Genomic DNA, 19,103 nt, shown 5'->3' with positions numbered 1-19,103 from the left:
CATTGTCTTATAAAAGACTCCAGTAATAGGATTAAGACCTATCCTGAATGAGGTGGGTTACACCTTAATGAAGTAGCCTCATCAAACAGTCCTACTTGCAATGGGTTCACACCCACAAGAATGGATTAAATTTAAGAACATGTTTTTCTGGAGTGCATATAGCTCCAAACTACCACACTGTCCACATCAAGAGTCTGGCCTTAGCCACCTCAGAAACTACTCTGGAAAATGACAGCAAGTTCTCATTCCCCCCCCACACACACACACACTGGAATCTAAATTCTTGGTGTTAGAAAAGGTTAAGTTTAGCTTTCACATAAAGGCAACATGGGATAGGGAAAATGGTGGCAGAACTGGCTTAACCAGGCTCCATGGTAAAGGGAAGGAGAGAGAGAAAGCCATGATGTAAGCCTAGAATCAGCGCCAGCTCCTTATATGGGAAAAATAGCCAGAGTTACTGGAATGTAAAGGGATATGGGATATAATCAAAGGCAGGAACTCTCGGCGGGAAATTTGAACTAGTTAACTCTCTCTGATAGGCTGTACAATTCAAAATCTCAAAGGTGGGCTAGTTAGCTCTCTCAGATAGGCTGTAACCTCTGGAGTACTCAGTCAATGGGGAAACAGGGGAGGGACTTGCATATTAGGGGTAAGATAAAACTATCACCATGTTCTTTTTCTGGCACGCCTGCCGTGTGTTTGGCTGCGCGTCCTTTCTTGTAAGATTGTGAATAAATTCTTTTCTCCTCCATAACCGGGTGAGTGTTTTTAAGGTATAATGCTTGTTTCTAACATTGGGAAGCACAGAAAGGACTTTCTTAGTCCAAATCGTGATAACACAGTATTCTTCCCTTATAAAATTTATAGAATTTTAGAGCAGAGAAAGAACTTCTTCATTTAAGAGACATTTGCTAAGTGCTTATTGTGTTCAGGATTCCATGCTCAGAGCTGAAGAAAGAGGAAACAGTCCAAATCGTCATTGCCTTGAGGGTGCAGAGGCCCGTGGAGATGGGTGTCCCCTCGTGAGCAGGTTCCCAGTACAGTTCCCTGCTTGAGTCAAGATAACCTGCTGATCTGCCTATGTTGCCCTTTTGAGAGAAAATATCAGAAGGTTTGTATAGTTGTACCCTCAAAAAAGAAAACAACAGCAGCATGAGAATAGCCCCACTGCAAAGATGTGGTAGATCAACTACCCTAAGAATATTATAAGATTCTGAAATGAAGGGTGTCATTTGAGTCCTATTTCTTTAAAGAGAAAGGGCCCACTTGCTTGTTTCCAAGTACTCCAAAATTCTGATGAGGTATCAGGATTCCCCAGTTACTGAGCAGCTAATCCAATCTTTGAAGAGGAGGAAGTGGCAAGCCAAGTCCCTGGGCTTTCTACAAAGAGGCAGCAGAGCCTACGGACACAGAGGCAGAAGCACCTAACTATGTCTGGGGAGGTAACTCAAGGTTTCTCAGAGGAAATGATGTCTCAGAATGGCTTTAGTGAACAAGGTATGAATGGCTTCTAGAACAGTGGGACAGAATGACCAAAGAGTGAATTGCATCATTCTTTTCACCCTTGAATTCCATATCTAGGGACTTATCTCAAGGAAATGATCATAGCCTTATGCAAAGATTTACCTTGATTAGCTTGCATGATTTATAGTAGCAAACAGTTAAAAGCAATCTAAATGGCCCATACAGAGGATTCATTAAATAGAATGTAATAGCCTATATTCTGGGTTATGATACAGCCATTAAAATAAGTTCTGATAATATTTGATGATCTGGGGAAAAGGCTCATAGAATAATGTTCAGTAAAAAAAAAATTTGTTTTTAAATGGAAACAAAAGTGTGTGTACAGAATTTATCTGATCATCAAGAGGGCAGATTGAGCCACTCTGGTGCTCTATCTCCCACCATAAGGTTTAAGTAACAAACAAGCTGGCAGAACCGTCTTTCTCAAAGTTCCAAAAAACAGTTAAAGGGTCGCAGTAACAAGTCAAGAAAAAAGCAGCTTAAAAATAATAGGAAATTATCCTCATGGTGCCCTAGCTGGTCCCATTGCAATCACCTTCTCCAACTCATTGTGGGCCCTGGTCCCAGTTCTGGAGGGAGCAGATCCTTGTGCCCATAAGGGAGCATAAATGCCTGTGCTAATCTCTCTGGTGGCAGTCTGAAGGACTGGACCAGGACACTTGTCACAGGCTCACTGTTCAGTGCTTGCCCTGCTTGTAGAAGGCAGCTCACAAAGCTCTCCTATAGAATGCTGTAGAACAGTCAAATCGCAGCCACCCAGGGAAGAGGTTTGCTGGCTGTGGGACATACAGTGCAGGAGGAAAAAGAAGATACTCAGATCCACATAACTGGGGGATTTCCTAAGGCCACACCCATACCCAGGATAAGATGCATGTGCACAAAAGACCTGGGAAGACCCTACGCTTATGCCTCAGGCTATTCTCTAAACTTACTGTTTAAACTTATTGTCAGGATGGCTAAGCTCACCCAGGCCAATCTGCAAAGACTGGGAAAAGAGGATTTTTTTCTCTCTCTTTCTCCCTCTCTTTCTCCCTCCTTCTCTCCCTCCCTCCCTCCATCCCTCCCTTCCTGCCTCTCTCTCTCTCTCTCTCTTTCTCTTTCTTTCTTTCTTTCTTTCTTTCTTTCTTTCTTTCTTTCTTTCTTTCTTTCTTTCTTTCTTTCTCTTGTTAATTCCTGGCATTTAAGGAAATTCTATCATAACACTAGCTGGATAAAGCTTAAGGAACAGATGCCTGTGTCTAAATTACACAGTAAAATATCAAAATGTCCAGGTTGCAATAAAAGAATGTAGAACATACAAAGAAGCAGGAAATGATGACTCATGCAAAGGAGCAGAATAAAGAATTTAGAAACCATCAATGAAGAAAACCAGAGCATGGACATACCAGACAAAGACTTTTTTAAAAAATGGTCTTATATATGTACAAACAGCTAAAGGAAAACATGGACAAAGAAGTAAAGGACATCAGGAAAATGATAGATGAACACAAAGAGAGTGCCAATAAAAAGAAAAGGAACCAAAAAGAGCTGAAAGTAACTGTTTTAGTTTGCTAATGCTGCAGAATGCAAAACACCAGAGATGGACTGGCTTTTATAAAAAGGGGGTTTATTTGGCTATACAGTTACAGTCTTAAGGCCATAAAGTGTCCAAGGTAACACATCAGTAATCAGGTACCTTCACTGGAGGATGGCAAATGGCGTCCGGAAAACCTCTGTTAGCTGAGAAGGCACGTGGCTGGCATCTGCTCCAAAGTTCTGGTTTCAAAATGGCTTTCTCCCAGGACATTCCTCTCTAGCAAGCTTGCTCTTCTTCAAAACGTCACTCACAGCTACACTGCGTCCAGTCTCTTTGAGTCAGCATGTTTTATATGGCTCCACTGATCAAGGCCCACCCTGAATGTGTGGGGTCACACCTCCATGGGAGTATCCCACCAAAGTCACCACCCACAGCTGGGTGGGGCACATTCCAAGCAAATCTAACCAGCACCAAAACGTCTGTCCCACAAGACCACAAAGATAATGGCATTTGGGGGACACAATACATTCAAACTGGCACAGTAACAGTGACAGGAATTTAAAAAAAAAAAAAAAAAAAAGAATCCCAGTAAATTGGAGCTGGAAGAAGAATCAGTGAACTGGAAGATAAGACTGGTGGAATTATTCAGTCTGAGGGATAGGAAAAAAAAAAAAAAGAATAAAGAAAAGTGAATAGAGCCCAAAGGACCTGTGGGACACCATCAAGAATACCAATTTATACATTGTGGAAGTACCAGAGGGAGAAGAAAGGAGCAGAAAGAATATTTCAAGGAATAATAGCTGAAAACTTCCCAAATTTAACTGTCTTTCAAAAATGAAGAAGAAATTAACACATTCCCAGATAAAAAAAAAAAAAGGTAGGGGAGTTTGTCACCAATGACCAGCCCTACAAGAAATGCTAAAGGGAGTTCCTTAGGTTGAAAGGAAAGGACACTAAACAGCAGATCAAAATAAAGATCTCCAGTAAAGGTATCAACATGGGTAAGTATAAATGTTAGTATTATTGTAATTTGGTTTGTAACCCCATTTTTGTTACTTCCTACAGGATCTAAAATGCAAATGCGTATAAAGTAATGATAAATCAATGGTTTTGGACTTATAGTGTATAAATATGTAATTTGCAATAAGAACTACATAAAAGGTAGGAGGACAGAGGGATATAGGAACATAGTTTATATATGCTATTCAAGTTAAGTTGGTATCAAACCAAATAAGATTGTTATAGATTTAGGATGTTCAATTTAAACCCCATGGTAACCACAAAGAAAATATTGGAAAAATATGCACAGAAAAAAAGGTTCACTACAAAAACAGGCAAAGAATTTGAATAGACATTTCTCCACAGAAGATATACAAATGACCAATTAGCACATGAAAAGATGCTCAGTTATCTGTTTTAGTTTCCTGGCTTAACAGGTTGGCTCAACAACAGGAATTTTTAGCACATGGTTTCAAAGACTAGAAGGCTTGCTTCTCTGAGCGTCGTTTGATATCTTTTGGCTGGCCAGCAATCTCTGGGGTTCCTTGACTTTTCTGTCACTTGGCAATGCACTTGACAATGTCTTTTCCTTTCTCTTCTGGGTTCTATTGACTTCCAGCTTCTGGCTACTCTCTGTGGTTTCTCTTTCTGTGTCCTATTTCCTTTGCATATAAGGACTTCAGCCACATTGGATTAAGGCCCACCCTCATTCCATTTGGACACCTTATCTAACAACATCTTCAAAGGTCCTGTTTACAAATGGGGTCTCACTCTCGGGACCAGGTATTGAGACTTGAACATGATTCATTCCCCAACGCTATCATTAGCCATTAATGAAATGCAAACCAAAACTACAATAAGATACCATTTCACACCCACTAGAGTAGCTACTATTTTAAAAATGGAAAGTAACAAGTGCTGCGAGGATGCAGAGAAATGGAAACCTTAGTACATTGTTGGTGGGAATGTAAAATGGTGCAGTTGCTGTGGAAAACAGCTTGACAGTTCCTCTCAAAGTGAAACAGAACAACCATGTGACCTGGCCATTGAAAGCAGGGACTAGGAACAGGTATTTGTACACCAATGTTCATAGGAGTATTATTCAAAACAGCCAAGAGGTAGAAGCAACCGAAAAGTCCATCAGCAGATAAATGGATAACATAATGTGGTATATACATTCAATGGAATATTATTCAAGCCTAAAAAGGAAAGAAGTTCTGATACATGCTACTACATGGCTGATCCTTGAAGTCATGTTGCATGAAATGTCAGACACAAAGAACACAAATTGTATGATTCTACTTATATGAAATAGCTAGATGCAAATTCATAGAAATAGAAAGTAGAGACCAGGTTACCAGGGTGGGGTAGGGATTGGGAGTGGAATGAGTTAATGAGTTAATGCATAATGGGGGCAGGGTTTCTGTTTGGAGCAATGGGAAAGTTCTGGTAGCGGATGGTGGTGAGGGTAGCACAACATTGTGAGTGTGATTAATCCCACTGAATTGTATGTTTGGAGGTGGCTGAGATGGGAAATTCATGATGTATGTATGTTTCCTCAATTTAAAAACAAGATTAAAGAGACAACAATAACAAAGGCAATCCATCATCCCTGACTGGATCCAATAATGGTGGAGTAAGTGCCCAGGAGGGCATTATTGGACACATGAAAACATTGGAATATAGTCTGTAAGCTTTATATCAGTGTTAATTTCTTGAACTTGGTAACTGCATTTAAGGTGGTTGCATAATATTTACTTATATTATTCTTCTTAGGAAATGTACATGGAAGTATTAAGTGTTCAAGGAGTATAATGTATACAACCTACTCTCAAATGTTTAGAAAATAGATAAATAGAAAGATAGATGGATGGTTAGATGGATAGATAGAATGATGTGGCAAATGTGGGAAAATGTTAAAAGTTAGTTGATCTGAGTATCTGGGTGGGGGTATGTTACAGTTCTCTTTATGGGGTTTGTATTGTTTTTGCAACTGTCCTATAAGTTTGAAATTGTTTTTGAAAACACGTATGTACAGTGTGATCCCAATTGTGTGTGTGTGTTTGGATGTGTGTGTGTTGGACTTTTATTTTAGGAAGAAGCAAGGGAATAACAAGCAGAGACATCAGTGTATATCTCTGATGGGGAGGCAGACAGAGAAGTGGGATAGAGGAGGTGCACATGGGTAGATATAGCTATTAATAATGGCTAGTCTGGAATTGGTGATAGATTACATTGTATAATAAATAATTAAGTTGATTAATTAAATGCTGTATATACATGTGTATATGTACCTTCACAGGAAAAGAAACTGGGAAATTTTGCCAAAATTCAACAGTAAATGTTTCTACTGGGTCAGAAAATAGATGATTTTTATTTTCTTCTTCACACTTTACTGTATTTTCCAAAATTTCTAAAATGAATTTGTGTTTCATTTATAATTAGAAAAGTTGAGCTCACGTTCATAAGGTGGGGGAATTACCTTGATTTATGAGAAGGGGGAGTGCTGGTCCATGGGAGAATTTCCACCAGAAATTGGGAAACGCCTTTGGAATCGTGTACATGGAATTTACATTGGGACTTCTCAGTGCTCACTCCCCTTTGGACCACAAGGGGGAGCAAGGACACAAGGTAAAAGAATAACTAAATCTGCTGGCAGACAAGGGGCTTTCCATCCTGGGAGAGGGTGATGTGTCCTGCACCTTCTGCTTACTCCCCAGAATCTTCACCTAAATTTCTTCATAAGGTTGTGAACCTGGCTATGAATTAGGGTTGTATGATGTGTCTGGGGGATTCCCTACCAAAGTCAAATTCTAAGTTGAATGTAGGTTATGGTAGTCTGGCCAACACAACCTGCAAGTTCTTTATTCATAATCACCTCCTTGTGAAGTACTGTAATCCCATTTACATGAAGACTACTTTAGGGGGAAAAAGGTGACATACTTCTTCAGTTGCAAGTAATTGAAAAGTAGCAAGAGGTAGTGTTCCCAAAACTCCTTGAAAATATATGCCATGCATCTGCTGAATTGAATATTCCAAAAACTACAGGATACAGAATGGTAAAAGTGAAACTCCAAAGCATGCCTACAACGTGTTCAAATGCTACAAGATTACCAAGCTAAGTTCTTCAACTAATGAAGAAAAAATAGAAAATTCCAATGATATTTTTGACAAGTTAACCTTTTCTGATGAAGCAACTTTCCGTAACATGGCAGTGTTGTCCATCACAATTGCCATGCTTGGTGCACAGAAAAGCCTAGGGAAGTTTTGCCACAGACTCCAAAATTTAATGTTTGGTGTGCCATTAGAAAGTTTTGCATAATTGGCCCTTCTTTTTTTTTTATTGAGATACAATTCACATGCTATAAAATTCACTCTTTTAAAGTATATAGTTCAGTGTTTTTTGTGTATTCATAAAGTTGTACAGTCATCACCACTATCTAATTCAGAACATTTTCATTGCTCCAAAAAGAAATCTCATATGCATTGGTAGTCACTCCCCAAATCCCCCTCCTTCTAGCCCCTGGCAACCACTAGTCTACTTTTTGTGTTTGTGGATTTGCCTGGTCTGCACATTTCACCTAAATGGAATCATAGAAGATGTGGCCTTCTGTGCCTGTTGGTTCTTTCTTTTTGATGAGCCTATAATCAATGATGACTCTTACTTAGTAGTTGTGCCAGATTGAAACTGTTATGGACCCCAGAAGAGCCATGATCTTTTAAACCAGTCTTGTCGGGTGGAACTTTTTGATTGAGTGTTTCCATGGAGATGTGACTCACCCAGCTATGGGTGAGACCTTTGATTAAATTATTTCCATGGAGATGTGAAACCCTGCCCATTCTGGGTGGATCTTAATTAGATCACTGGAGTCCTTTAAGAGAGCACACAGAAACAAGGAGCTCAGAAAAGCTGAGAGAGACATTTTGGAGAGAAGCTAAGATATGTAATCCAGAGTTTGCCCCCTGGAGAAGCTAAGAGCCAACACAGACCCAGACACTTGGAGACGCTGGGAGATGCAGACAGAAACACGTTTGGAGAATCTAAGCTAAGAGATGAAGCCCCGAGTTTGCTCTGGAGAAGCTAAGAGAGGATCCCCAGACGCTTAGAGAGAAACGCCCTGGGAGAACAAGCAAGGATGCACAGGAGCTGAGAGAGAGAAGCTAAAAGAGACAGAAGCCCAGAAACATTTTGGAGAAAGCCATTTTGAAACCAAAACCCAGGAACAAAGGACCAGGAGACAACAGCCACATGCCTTCCCAGCTGACAGAGGTGTTCCAGATGCCATCAGCCTCTCTTCAGTGATGGCCTCTCTTCTTTTGTTGCTGCCTTGGTTTGGACACTTTTATGGCCTTAGAACTGTAAACTTGTAACCTAATAAATCCCCTTTATAAAAGCCAATCCATTTCTGGTATTTTGAATAATGGCAGCTTTAGCAAACTGGAACAGTAGTTTTTTTCATCTCTGTAGTAGCAAGCTTACACCTATTAAATAATACCATTTTCATTTTTAAAAATTTATTTTTTTATTCATGAGTATGTAGCTATGTTTTAAGCAGCTTAATATGTTTGGGAATGGACTGCAATTAGTGAGCTGTATAATGTGGTATAAAGGACAGAATAAACTTTGGAACCAGGTAACTTAAGTTCAAATCCTGAGTTGGCACCTTAGTAGCCATGTGAACTTAGGCAAATTATTTGACCTCTCTGAACCTCAGTTTCTTCATTTTTTAAAATGGACATTCCCCAGAAGTAAATCTGGTCAAATGGAGCCCACTGAGAAGGAGGCTTCAGCCACAGATAGCTTTCTTTGGCCAAAGTCCTGAGGAAGCTTGAACACTCAGGACAGGCGCCGAGGGACAGAGAGTGAGTCAGATACATGGCAACCCCCGGAAGATGGAGTAACCCGATGAAGAGTCATCCTGAAGGGATTGTGGAGGGGCTCTGGTAACCCTAACGGGGACAGGGGAGGGGCACCATGTATCTGAGCTCGCGTTTCTAAAGGATGCTAGGACTAGGCAGGTTGCAAGCCTCAAGGGAGCCCCCTGGAGGATACCCTGGGGAAATTCAAGGCCCTCAGCCTCTCGCCTCTCCATTAGGGATGTCACCTGTGCAGAGCACGTAGGTAGCCATTTTTTAAAGTTTGCTTCTTCGGATTGGGGTTCCAGGCAGAGATGGGTTTGGAGTCTCACTAGTGTAATGAGATTAACCCCTTACTTTGAAGAAAAAGAACCAGACCCAGTTTAGTCTGAATCTCAGGATCAAGAGCAAAAGATGGCAGAACCTTTTTGCCACTGGGGAAAAGACTTCAGGCCAGTAGGACTCCCCTTTTCTTGCTCCTTTCCTGAAACAGACTCCCTGGAGTATGTGGACTCATGGGTATTGTCTATTCTCTACCCCCCAAAGTTGCAGACAGTCTCAGGCCTGGCAGGAGATACCCTCCCCCCACCCCCCACATACACTTCTAGGGCCTTTGAGCTGTCAGAGAGCTATGTAAGGATGCAGAAAACTGTCTGACAGAGAATAGGTTCAGGAGATGCTGGAGGGGCCCAGAAAGGGCAAGCATTTAATACACTGAGATATTTCTTGCATGCAGAGGGGTGGTGAAGCTCTCCCACCAGAGCGAGTGAGCAAGGCATAGAGGCCTCATTCAACGACCGTCTCAGAGTTTGAGAAAAAGAAGTGCTGCTTTTGGAAAATGTGCATAGGGAGAGCAAATGCGTTTGGGTTCAGGGCATAACTTATTAGAGAAATTGTTCGGGAGCCCCAGGAGTCGGGGAGGTTGAGGAGCAGGAGGCGTCAAATATGCAGAGCTGGCATGCAGCTGCTGGGGTCTGTGTGTGGGGTCTTCATTCTCTGCTGCCCTCCACAGCCCTTCCAGCCTCTCTCCAAGACGCCAGAGAAGGGCCCTGGACAAGGTAGAGACAGCACAGGGCGGCGGAGGCAGACCTGACTGGCAGTTAAATGCTCCCTGAGGCTCTGAGCGCCACCAGAACACCAGGAGATCTCAGAGGACATTTGGATTGCGGGAAAGAGACACAGTAAGTGTGGTCAGTTATGGGAATGCAAGGGAAGAGGGAAAAAGAGAAGAGCAATAACTCAAGATGGGAGAGAAAGTATCAAATGGTGAAAAAGTATGGGAGGCAAAGGTGTGAATGGAAGACAATTTACTGATAACAAAGAATGGGGCAGGGCTCCTCTCAATTTTATACGTTTCTGTCCTTCTAATGCCTTCTACCTTCCAAGTGGTATATTTGCTATTAAATTGCAGTCAGTACAGAGAATAAAACAGTGGACTCTATGAAATATGCCTTGCTCTCCAAGAGAATGAAAGAATTTCACAGAACCATAAGGCTGAAGGGGCCTCAAGAAGTCAAACTACTCTAGAAACACAAATATAATTACAATGCAGTTTTCAAAACCCCAGAAATTCACATACATGATCTGTAGAATTTGGCTGGGACACAACAATTATGGGTCAGAGCAAAATTGACACTTGGCCTCTCTCAACTCATTGAGCCCTTCATTGACCAAGGTAAGAGTGTAGCTGTTTTCCAACCAATATGCACTGAGACAGGGTACATGTTGCATTGTCTTCTTTGCCCTTCCATGGCAGCATGTGTTGTCATCCCCCTGGCGTTTTGTGTAACATGAGTATCTAAGGGACGGCCTCGAGAGAGGAAGACTGTATGGAGTGCCCAGGAAGGGGACAGGGTGTAAAAGGCATTTGGTATGTATCAAGTCATGAATAACAGCATCGGATTCTTTTAAACCTGGAAGGTAAAGCATATCCCTGAGGAAGGAAGACTCAGGCGTTCTGGTGCTGTTCCCGGGTAGGTGACTGGTGTGGTGCAAAGAGAACTCGAGGCTCTTGCTGCTAGAGGAGGTCTCCAGCACCACCAAGTGCCACAGCTGATGTAGAATGCAGGGTGAATGGGGCCCCCTGGGACCCACAGACCACTGGTCTGAAGCAGCCCTCACTATCACGAGGAACAGAGGCCGAGGGGTGACAGACCTCAAGTCCATGTGGTTAATGAGAGAAGCTAGAACCCCAATTTCCTGGCTCCCAGCCCAAGCTGTCCCTGGATGCTGCTCCATGCAGAGATGCAAGACATCTGACAAACTCCGCTCCCCAGCCGTTGCAAATGGTTAGCTTTAACCTTCCGACCTCACTACCTAATGTTAATGTTTACACCTGCTCTGTGATTATATCCTGCAATCTTTGTCTATGCTTGTCAACATGCCCCTTCTCATCTTTTATTTTCCTGAACATTTCCTGTGAGATTCTGCCAACGACTTTGTTTCAGTTACTTTGATTTTTCTTTTAAGAAAAGCAAAATTTATGAGAAGTCAAATTGGTTTTGACACAGGAGCCATAACAAATAAAAATTTCCATTCCTAAGTGAATATAAATCACCAGTTCTGACACCTTGCCTTTGACTTGAACTACAGCAGCTGTAATTTGGGAGGATACAGGTGTCAGCTGTCAACCCCAAGCCTGCAATTTTTACCTTGGTTGTGAATCACCGAAAGAGTGGGCTCAGGCCTGCAGTGCTGAAATTGAGGCCTTTGGAAATTTATTTTTGGGAATTCTCATTCCCTCTGAGCTCATTCAAGATCGTGCCATTTCAGTGTGACTTTGGCCCAGGTACTTGCTACAGAACTAAGAGGATCAGCTTGGGACTTTCAGGTGAACCCATAATCCTTGCCAGGGGGTGTCAAAATGGCAGCATCCGGGCCAAAACCACTTTTGAGGGCTTCCTTTGTTCTGTGGCTAAAGAAACCTTTAGTATCTGTCTTCAAAAGATGGCCGGAGTTCAAGGTGATGTTCAAGGGGTGGAGGCTTGAGTGGGTTCTGCAAATCCTTTGCTGCTACAGTCTGAGTCGTGAGATCAGGTGGCCTGACCTCTGAGCAGAGAAAATGCCCCTCAATAGGAAACGTTTTTAAAGCTTTCCTCTGCCCCCTGCCTTCCCCCTGTCATCTCCTTCCCACTGCCCCATCATCTCTAATCCCCCAAAAATTGAGATTCAGGATTATGGAGGTAAATGCTGCCACCGGGGCATCTCGTTTCCGTGGTTGCATCCCAGCTGAGGAACCACCGTGATTGTTAATGGGCAAGCGGCCTTAGCAGATTTGAAAACATACCCAGAGCCATTTTCCAGGGAGTGCTTCACATATCTACTCTCCTCAAAATTGCTCTGGATTTTTAGGAGACACAGAAATAGTAAGTCTTGCAAAGGGAGGACTCGGGTCAAGGGAGGGTTTTCTTTGAGAGAATGCCACAGGAGGGCCGTGTATTACGCTAGGTGCTAAAGCATATGTGATGCTGGAAATTTCCGGCCTGGAAAACAGGTAAGAGACTGACATTAGTTTAGAACTGCATGATTGCCAGTTACTGTTCTAGGCACATTGCATTGTGAATTGACACATTTAATCCTCAAAATATAGACGTTATGGGGTAGGTATTGCCAGTCTTCTGGTTGAGGAGATTGCCACCTGGAAAAGTGACGTAACTTGCCCAAGGTCACAACATTATCATAAAGCCATCTATTGGTGCATTCATTCATCCCCTCCAAAATGTATGGAGTCTTAATGTGCCAGACACTCAAAGCATGAGTACCCAAAGATTAATTAGGTATGGCCCTGCACTCAGAGTTTTTAATCTACTTGTAGAGACAAATTAAGTAGACAGGCAATAATGAGAGAGTTTTTAAAGTGCCATGACAGGCAGATGGATGCTGGGAAACCATATTGGTGATCAAATCAGGTCTGCCTGGCTCCAAAGCCCACATTCTTTCAGTGCCGAGAGAGAAGTCTGCTTTTCAGTCTTGTTCCCACCCCTGTTTGTAACCCTCTAGCATCTGCATCCACTCTCCTTCTGTCTCCTTTTGTCCCTGGGAGGCAAAATGCAGAGTGTCCTTCATGGAAGAAATGGTGCTTAGACATCCAGCAAATACTTGATCATTTGGATAGCTTTTCTCCTGGCTCCCTAACCCGCTCTCATCCTGAGTCTCCTGTCCTTAGTGTCATCACCATCCACCCAGTCCCCCAAATTAGAAATGTCAGAGTTATCCTCACATCCTCCCTCCCACTAGCCCCTCAACCCCCACAGCAAATGATGTGGAGGCAGCATCCCACCCTTTCCTTGCCGCTCATCGTCACTGCATCACTGCCTGTGATGCATCAAGGCAATTACAACCAATTCCTAAGCGATCTCCCATCTTCCTCTCTCCCCCCACCATAACCCCAGCTTCACACTACCACCAGCTCTAGCTTTCTAAAAAGCAAATTAGGCCATGTCATTTTCAAGCTCAAATATCTCCAATGGCTTTCCATTGCATATAGAATAAAGTACAATTTCCTTAGTGTGGCATAACAGGTTCTCTGCAGCCTAGCCTCATCTCCCTCCACCATCCGCCCCAGTCACACTAAGGCCTATATGCCCCTCTCTGCCTCTGTACATACTTTACCCTCTGCCCGGGACAAGACTATCTCCTGCTTCTCAACCCAGGAAACTCCTTCTCTTCCCACAAAACCCAGTTCAAATATAACTTCTTCTGCAAACATAGTCATTTCTCCTGAAAGTCTAAATCACATCCTCTGCAATCCTCCAGCCCTGCCTTTATACCTTTATTTGAGTGCTTGTCACTATACATTGCCATCCATACATACATCTTCTGACTGGACTCTAGCTCCTCAGGGGCAAGGACTGGGGTTTATATTGCATTCCCAACATCTCACCACAGGATCTGCGACATAGTAAGCGCTCAGTGGACGTTTATGCTATATTACAGGATATCCCATCAGTCCTTCTGCCTGTCCATATGGGTCGCCAGAGGCCTTTAGTATACTGGTATTCTCTCTTCAATTAGGCAACAGGGAGCAGAGAAATCCAGCAGAGAAGGAATCCTGGGATCCTCTCCTTTATCCCTGGTTCAAGACAAATTCTTTAACATCCCTAGTCACCAGCCTTATCAAACTATTAAAGGCTGTTTGATGTCAGTTTAAGTGAAAAAAAAAAAGTGCTTGAAGAAGTAACTTCCATTGCACCATATGAGTAGGAGACAAGCAAAACCAACACAAGGAAGAGAACAAAGTAATGGAAAGATTCAAATCATCTGCATCAACTTCTCAGTGGCACCATGCATAACACATGGTGGACTTCAAAACTAAGGTTATTTTCCTTGCAAAGAATGTCAAGATACATTTTCAATGGACTGACGTTTTGGAGGCAGAGTCAGTAATACTCAGATTATTATTTATGGCATATGGAGGATGCATTTTTGGCTTTTAACCAGCACCTCACACCTGAGGTACTGGGGTGAGTCTACTTTGAGAACAATTAAAACAATGAAGAGATAAAAAAAGGAATTTTTTGACCCAATCTAGATCGTTCTACTCTTAAAGTACTTAAGGTGGTGGTAAACATGTCAAAATTAGTTGATTTCTCAAACACTATAGATGAAAAATGAAATCAGACAAAAAAAGATGAAGCAGAATTTAAAAAAAATTTTTTCAAATCAGTAAATTTGGAACTGTCTGAAATTCCTTCTGAAATCAGTCAGAGACTTGGAGACCTTTTATGCTTAAGTCAGTTAACATAATGCAAAATATTGCTCATAAAATGGGTCCAAAGCTTCCCACTGAATTGTACAAATCAGTACAAAATGGACTTTCTGTGGTTGTCTCCATCATTAAACAAGATTTTAATAAATCCCATTATTTTCCTAAGTAAGTAACTCTAACTTCAAACAGTTCAGTTTTCAATTTAAGGAGAGTAATTTTCCAAAAGAAATTTAGTAGGAACAAGTGCTATAATGTCATAGCTTTTAACCTATTGGGATTTTTATATCTGTGTGCCAAGGTTAATCAGAAGGCATATTCTCTCTTTCCTAGCTGTTGTCACTATCTGCAGCACAGAGTTTAAAAGTTCTCAGTATATTTTGTAACTCATTAGATTTTGGCATCCTCCATAACATATTGGCCAATATGATTCATTCTTTTTTTCAGCACAATTAACTGGGAAAACAGATCTTGGAACAAATGCCCCCCACCCCCCAAAGGATTATTGAAGGTAGAAAATGCAGGTGATTATCAGAGTTTGCCTTTCATACACACATCCTTTTCTTCTGCTAACCCTTTGAACTAACTTTAATATGCAATAATTAAGAGGGATTCAACCCCTGGAGGAGAAGCTGCTGCGGCCCTGCCTCTTCTCTCCCTCTATTGAGTCCTTGTTTTGAACTATTGATCAAACAGATTTGAAGGGATTTGTTGAAGCCTGTGTGGCCTAAGAAGGAAGGAAATGAGGGGAGAGGGAGGAGGAGAGAAATGGTGGGGGGAAGATACATCTGCCTATAAATAGTTTTGGAAAGAACTTGCTGGTCAGACCTTGCTCATCTCATTTCACACACTTTACTAAGCTTTGCTTCTCTTTCAGAGAAAAGCATTTACCGAAGACTTGCTGAGTTTCCATCTCGGCAAAAAGTCGGTTGTGGATTTAGAGTAGCCCAGCTTCAGAGGACACTTTGAGACCCGAGAACCTTGCGGAGACCTGGGTGACTGAAGGATGGTGGCGGTGTTCTTGCTGGCACTTGGCTGGTTCTGTTCTCCCCTGGGAGCTCTGGTTCTGGACTTCAACGACATCAAGAGCTCTGCTGACGTGCAAGGAGCTGGGAAGGTAAAGTGCAGCTAGAGAGAAGGGGACACTGCACTCACGGCTGGGGGTGGTAACAGCGTGAGTGATGGGTGTTGTATTTAGGTTTAGGTAAATCATTCAAATTCATGTGCAAAATATCTTATCTGGAAGGTATATTGGATTGATTTAGGAATTGCGCAGCCACCCTGGTAGAATCCAATTGTCTTAGCATTAACATATTATATAAGCAAAGTGGCTTTTCAAAGCATTCAGTTATAGATTTGCCTATAAGTGAGGATGAACTAATATTTAGAAAACTCTACGTGGGCCAGGCCTTAAATACATAATTAATATCTCATTTAATCTTCCTCACAACTTGAGATAGGTTTCACACCTCCTAATTTACAGATGAAGAGAAGATGTTAAAAGAATTTGCCCAAGGTCATACGCCAGTAAATATGAAAATTAAAATTTAAATGGAGAGTGCCATGGTGCATTCTCATTGCCCCTAACTTCATATAATTGTTTGGAGGCTCACTTCAGATATGTGCATATATTTTTCATATATATATATGAAAAAGTATCAACTGTGGGTGAGAAAAATTGACCTTTGGTATTTTTTTCTCTGTGTGAACAAGGCATACTAAAAATCAAAGGACAGTTCACTTGGGTAAGCTCACAGAGGTCTACTCAGCAAATGGATGCAGTGATTAATGGGATTCACTAGAGTAAAAAATCAAATAGGAATGCCACAACCACCACCATTACATCTAATTGAACTGTAGCACAGCTTCTAGACTTAGGAAGTATATATTATAAATCTCATAATCATCTGTAAAACACACATGGGAAAATATATCTTTCTCTTTTCACAAGGAAGATAAAAAAATAAAATTCTGAGTTTTAAAAATAGGACAATTTCTCAAACACAAATAACCTTCACAGCACCTGGGTGCTTAACTAGTGATTTGATTTCCCCTTTGTGAGATTATATTGATAGTTTAGGATGCTGCCTAACATTTGTCACAGCATTCAAAATGCCACTATGATTTGGCTTCTTCCCCCTCCTGCCTTGAATAAAAGTCATTTTGTGTCTTTTGGATGGCCTACGCTTGTTGTGACAGCAGTTTCCCTTCACAGGGTTCACAGTGCTTGTCTGACAGGGACTGCAATACCAGAAAATTCTGCCTCAAGCTCCACGATGAAAAGCCATTCTGTGTTACATGTCGTGGGCTATGGAGGAGGTGCCAACGTAATGCCATGTGCTGCCCAGGAACGCGCTGCATAAATGGTAAGCTGTCTTAAACCCTTGCAGAACTGCTTTGCTTCAATGCACAGTGGTTTTTAAGTAAAAACAGGTAGCATATGAATCTCATAGAGGAGAATATTCCACCATAGATATTCCCTCTAAAAGTTTCCTGGGTTCATGCTTGAAGTAAATTTATGCGGCTGCCTTTTCTTGATGCAAAATATAATTTATTTCCCAGCAACAACTCTTGCCAGTAATGATTTTAAAGGAAGATTCAAGTTGGAATCTTTCAAATTATTCCATTTTCACTTGGATTTATCAATTAACTACCTTCTTTGCCATATGTGAGCATGTAAGTATTTAGTGCATATGTCCTAGAAATCCAGAAAGTTATGTAGAACCTGAAGGCAGAGGTGCTCCCAAACTATATCACAGTATTATAATGAATATGTCTGTGTTCCTTGTACCTGAAGTGAATAACTGGTTACACATGGTTGTCCCTCAGATGTTTGTGCTGCGATGGAGGATGTAGCCCGGATATCAGAACGGCAGATGGATGACCAAGATGACACAGATACAAAAGGAATAACTGAGCATCCGATTCAGGAAAACAAACCAAAGAAGAGGCCACATACTAAGAACTCACAAGGCAGTAAGGGTAAGAGGAACACTCTGAGGACATTTTATTTAAGAAAAACATTTTCTCCTCCTGGACTCTTAAGGATAGGCTGAAGCTGACTTTTTATTCCTTTCCACCTCAGAAACATATAGGGAGCATGTCCCGTTTCAAATCTCTTTCTATAAGCTAGAGATCTTGTAGGGAGTAGCCTAGGTAGTCAGCAGGCCAGGAGGGCAGGAGAATAGCCAACACTAGCTGACTGGTTAGCAAGGAAACCTTTAATTGTTTAATTCAATTTTACACACACACCACCTTTCTACAGTCTACAGTTCAACACAGGGCAACTTACCTTCCTAGATTCTCAGGATGCAAAAATAAAAGAGAGATGTAAGTAGACATATTAACTTCTCATCCTTGTACAAAACACAAACTAGGATGATTTGTAGTCTCAAATTCCAATCTTCGACATAATATAATCAGAATGTTTGAAGTTGGTCTATCAGCCATTCTTGTTTGTGTCTTCAAGTTAACAGGCTCTTTTATAAGTAATGGTCTCCCTTTGTATCAGTATAAATCCTATTTAATAAAACATTGCTGAGTGATACTTATTTCCTTTTTCAAGACTGGAAATCCCACATCTTTCTTTGGTAAATGTTTTAACTTTTAAAAATAAGTAGAATAAATTCTGACAGGCAGGGCTGGAGTGCCCATTTCACTACTGCTTTTAGTATACGACCTAACTCTGAGACCTGCCTGCTGTTTCTGTTTTTGCTTTGTGACCTGCAGTCCCATATCCCATGCCCTTATTCCTGTAGCAATCCCCCTCCCCACTCCATGTGCCACTTTCTCCATTTATTGCTAACACCCACATTATCCTTGATACAGGACAAGAAGGAGAAAGCTGTCTTAGAACTTTTGACTGTGGATCTGGACTTTGCTGTGCTCGTCATTTTTGGACCAAAATTTGTAAACCAGTCCTATTGGAGGGACAGGTCTGCTCTAGGAGAGGCCATAAAGATACTGCTCAAGCTCCAGAAATTTTCCAGCGTTGTGACTGTGGTCCTGGACTATTATGTCGAAGTCAAGTTACTGGCAATCGACAACATGCACGGTTAAGAATATGTCAAAAAATCTAAAAAGCTATAAATATTTCAAAATAAGGAAGAAACCTCATTGCATTCAAGCAGAAACCTCAGAACTTAAAAATTCTCTGTACAAATCTCTCTTAAAATAAGCTCTTGTAGCAGCTGAAATAGATGGAAGCTAGAGAACTATGAGATGCTACCTTGTGATAAATAGAAAATTGCTTTGTTTTTTTGTATATTACTCCAAAAAACTGATGTGTTTCTGTAAAAAAAAAAAAATTAATTTTGATCTGGTGACTCAATTTCAAATAAATATGTAAGTAATTTTTGATGAAGGGCTGGTACCTGACAGCAGCTTGGGGAAGAAAAAAACATGGTATCCGAAATTAAAAGGGAATGAATTCTTGCATCTTACCAGGGAAAGTTATCACAGCAAATATTATATTTTTCCTTAAAAACCTATTGTTTATTTTCC

The 19,103-nt window shown here is 41.4% G+C and overlaps 1 protein-coding gene across 2 annotated transcripts; it reads left to right on the top strand.

The window, feature by feature from the left end:
* Positions 1-9,932: 9,932 nt before the first annotated feature.
* On the top strand, positions 9,933-18,879 carry DKK4 (dickkopf WNT signaling pathway inhibitor 4). Of its 2 annotated transcripts, XM_037813397.1 has the most exons (5): positions 9,933-10,077; positions 15,478-15,717; positions 16,816-16,966; positions 17,430-17,582; positions 18,429-18,879. In XM_037813397.1, the coding sequence occupies exons 2-5, from the start codon at positions 15,607-15,609 to the stop codon at positions 18,677-18,679; spliced, it is 666 nt and encodes a 221-aa protein (XP_037669325.1). In that variant the 5' UTR covers positions 9,933-10,077; positions 15,478-15,606; the 3' UTR covers positions 18,680-18,879. The 2 variants fall into 2 exon arrangements, with proteins under 2 accessions (XP_037669325.1, XP_037669326.1); XM_037813398.1 differs by lacking the exon at positions 9,933-10,077 and having other exon boundaries at positions 15,430-15,717.
* The last annotated feature ends 224 nt before the right edge of the window (positions 18,880-19,103 follow it).

The sequence above is a fragment of the Choloepus didactylus genome, chromosome 20 (genome assembly GCF_015220235.1).
Source record: "Choloepus didactylus isolate mChoDid1 chromosome 20, mChoDid1.pri, whole genome shotgun sequence".
NCBI lineage: Eukaryota > Metazoa > Chordata > Mammalia > Pilosa > Megalonychidae > Choloepus > Choloepus didactylus.
This window is presented reverse-complemented; position numbering and strand designations above follow the sequence as displayed.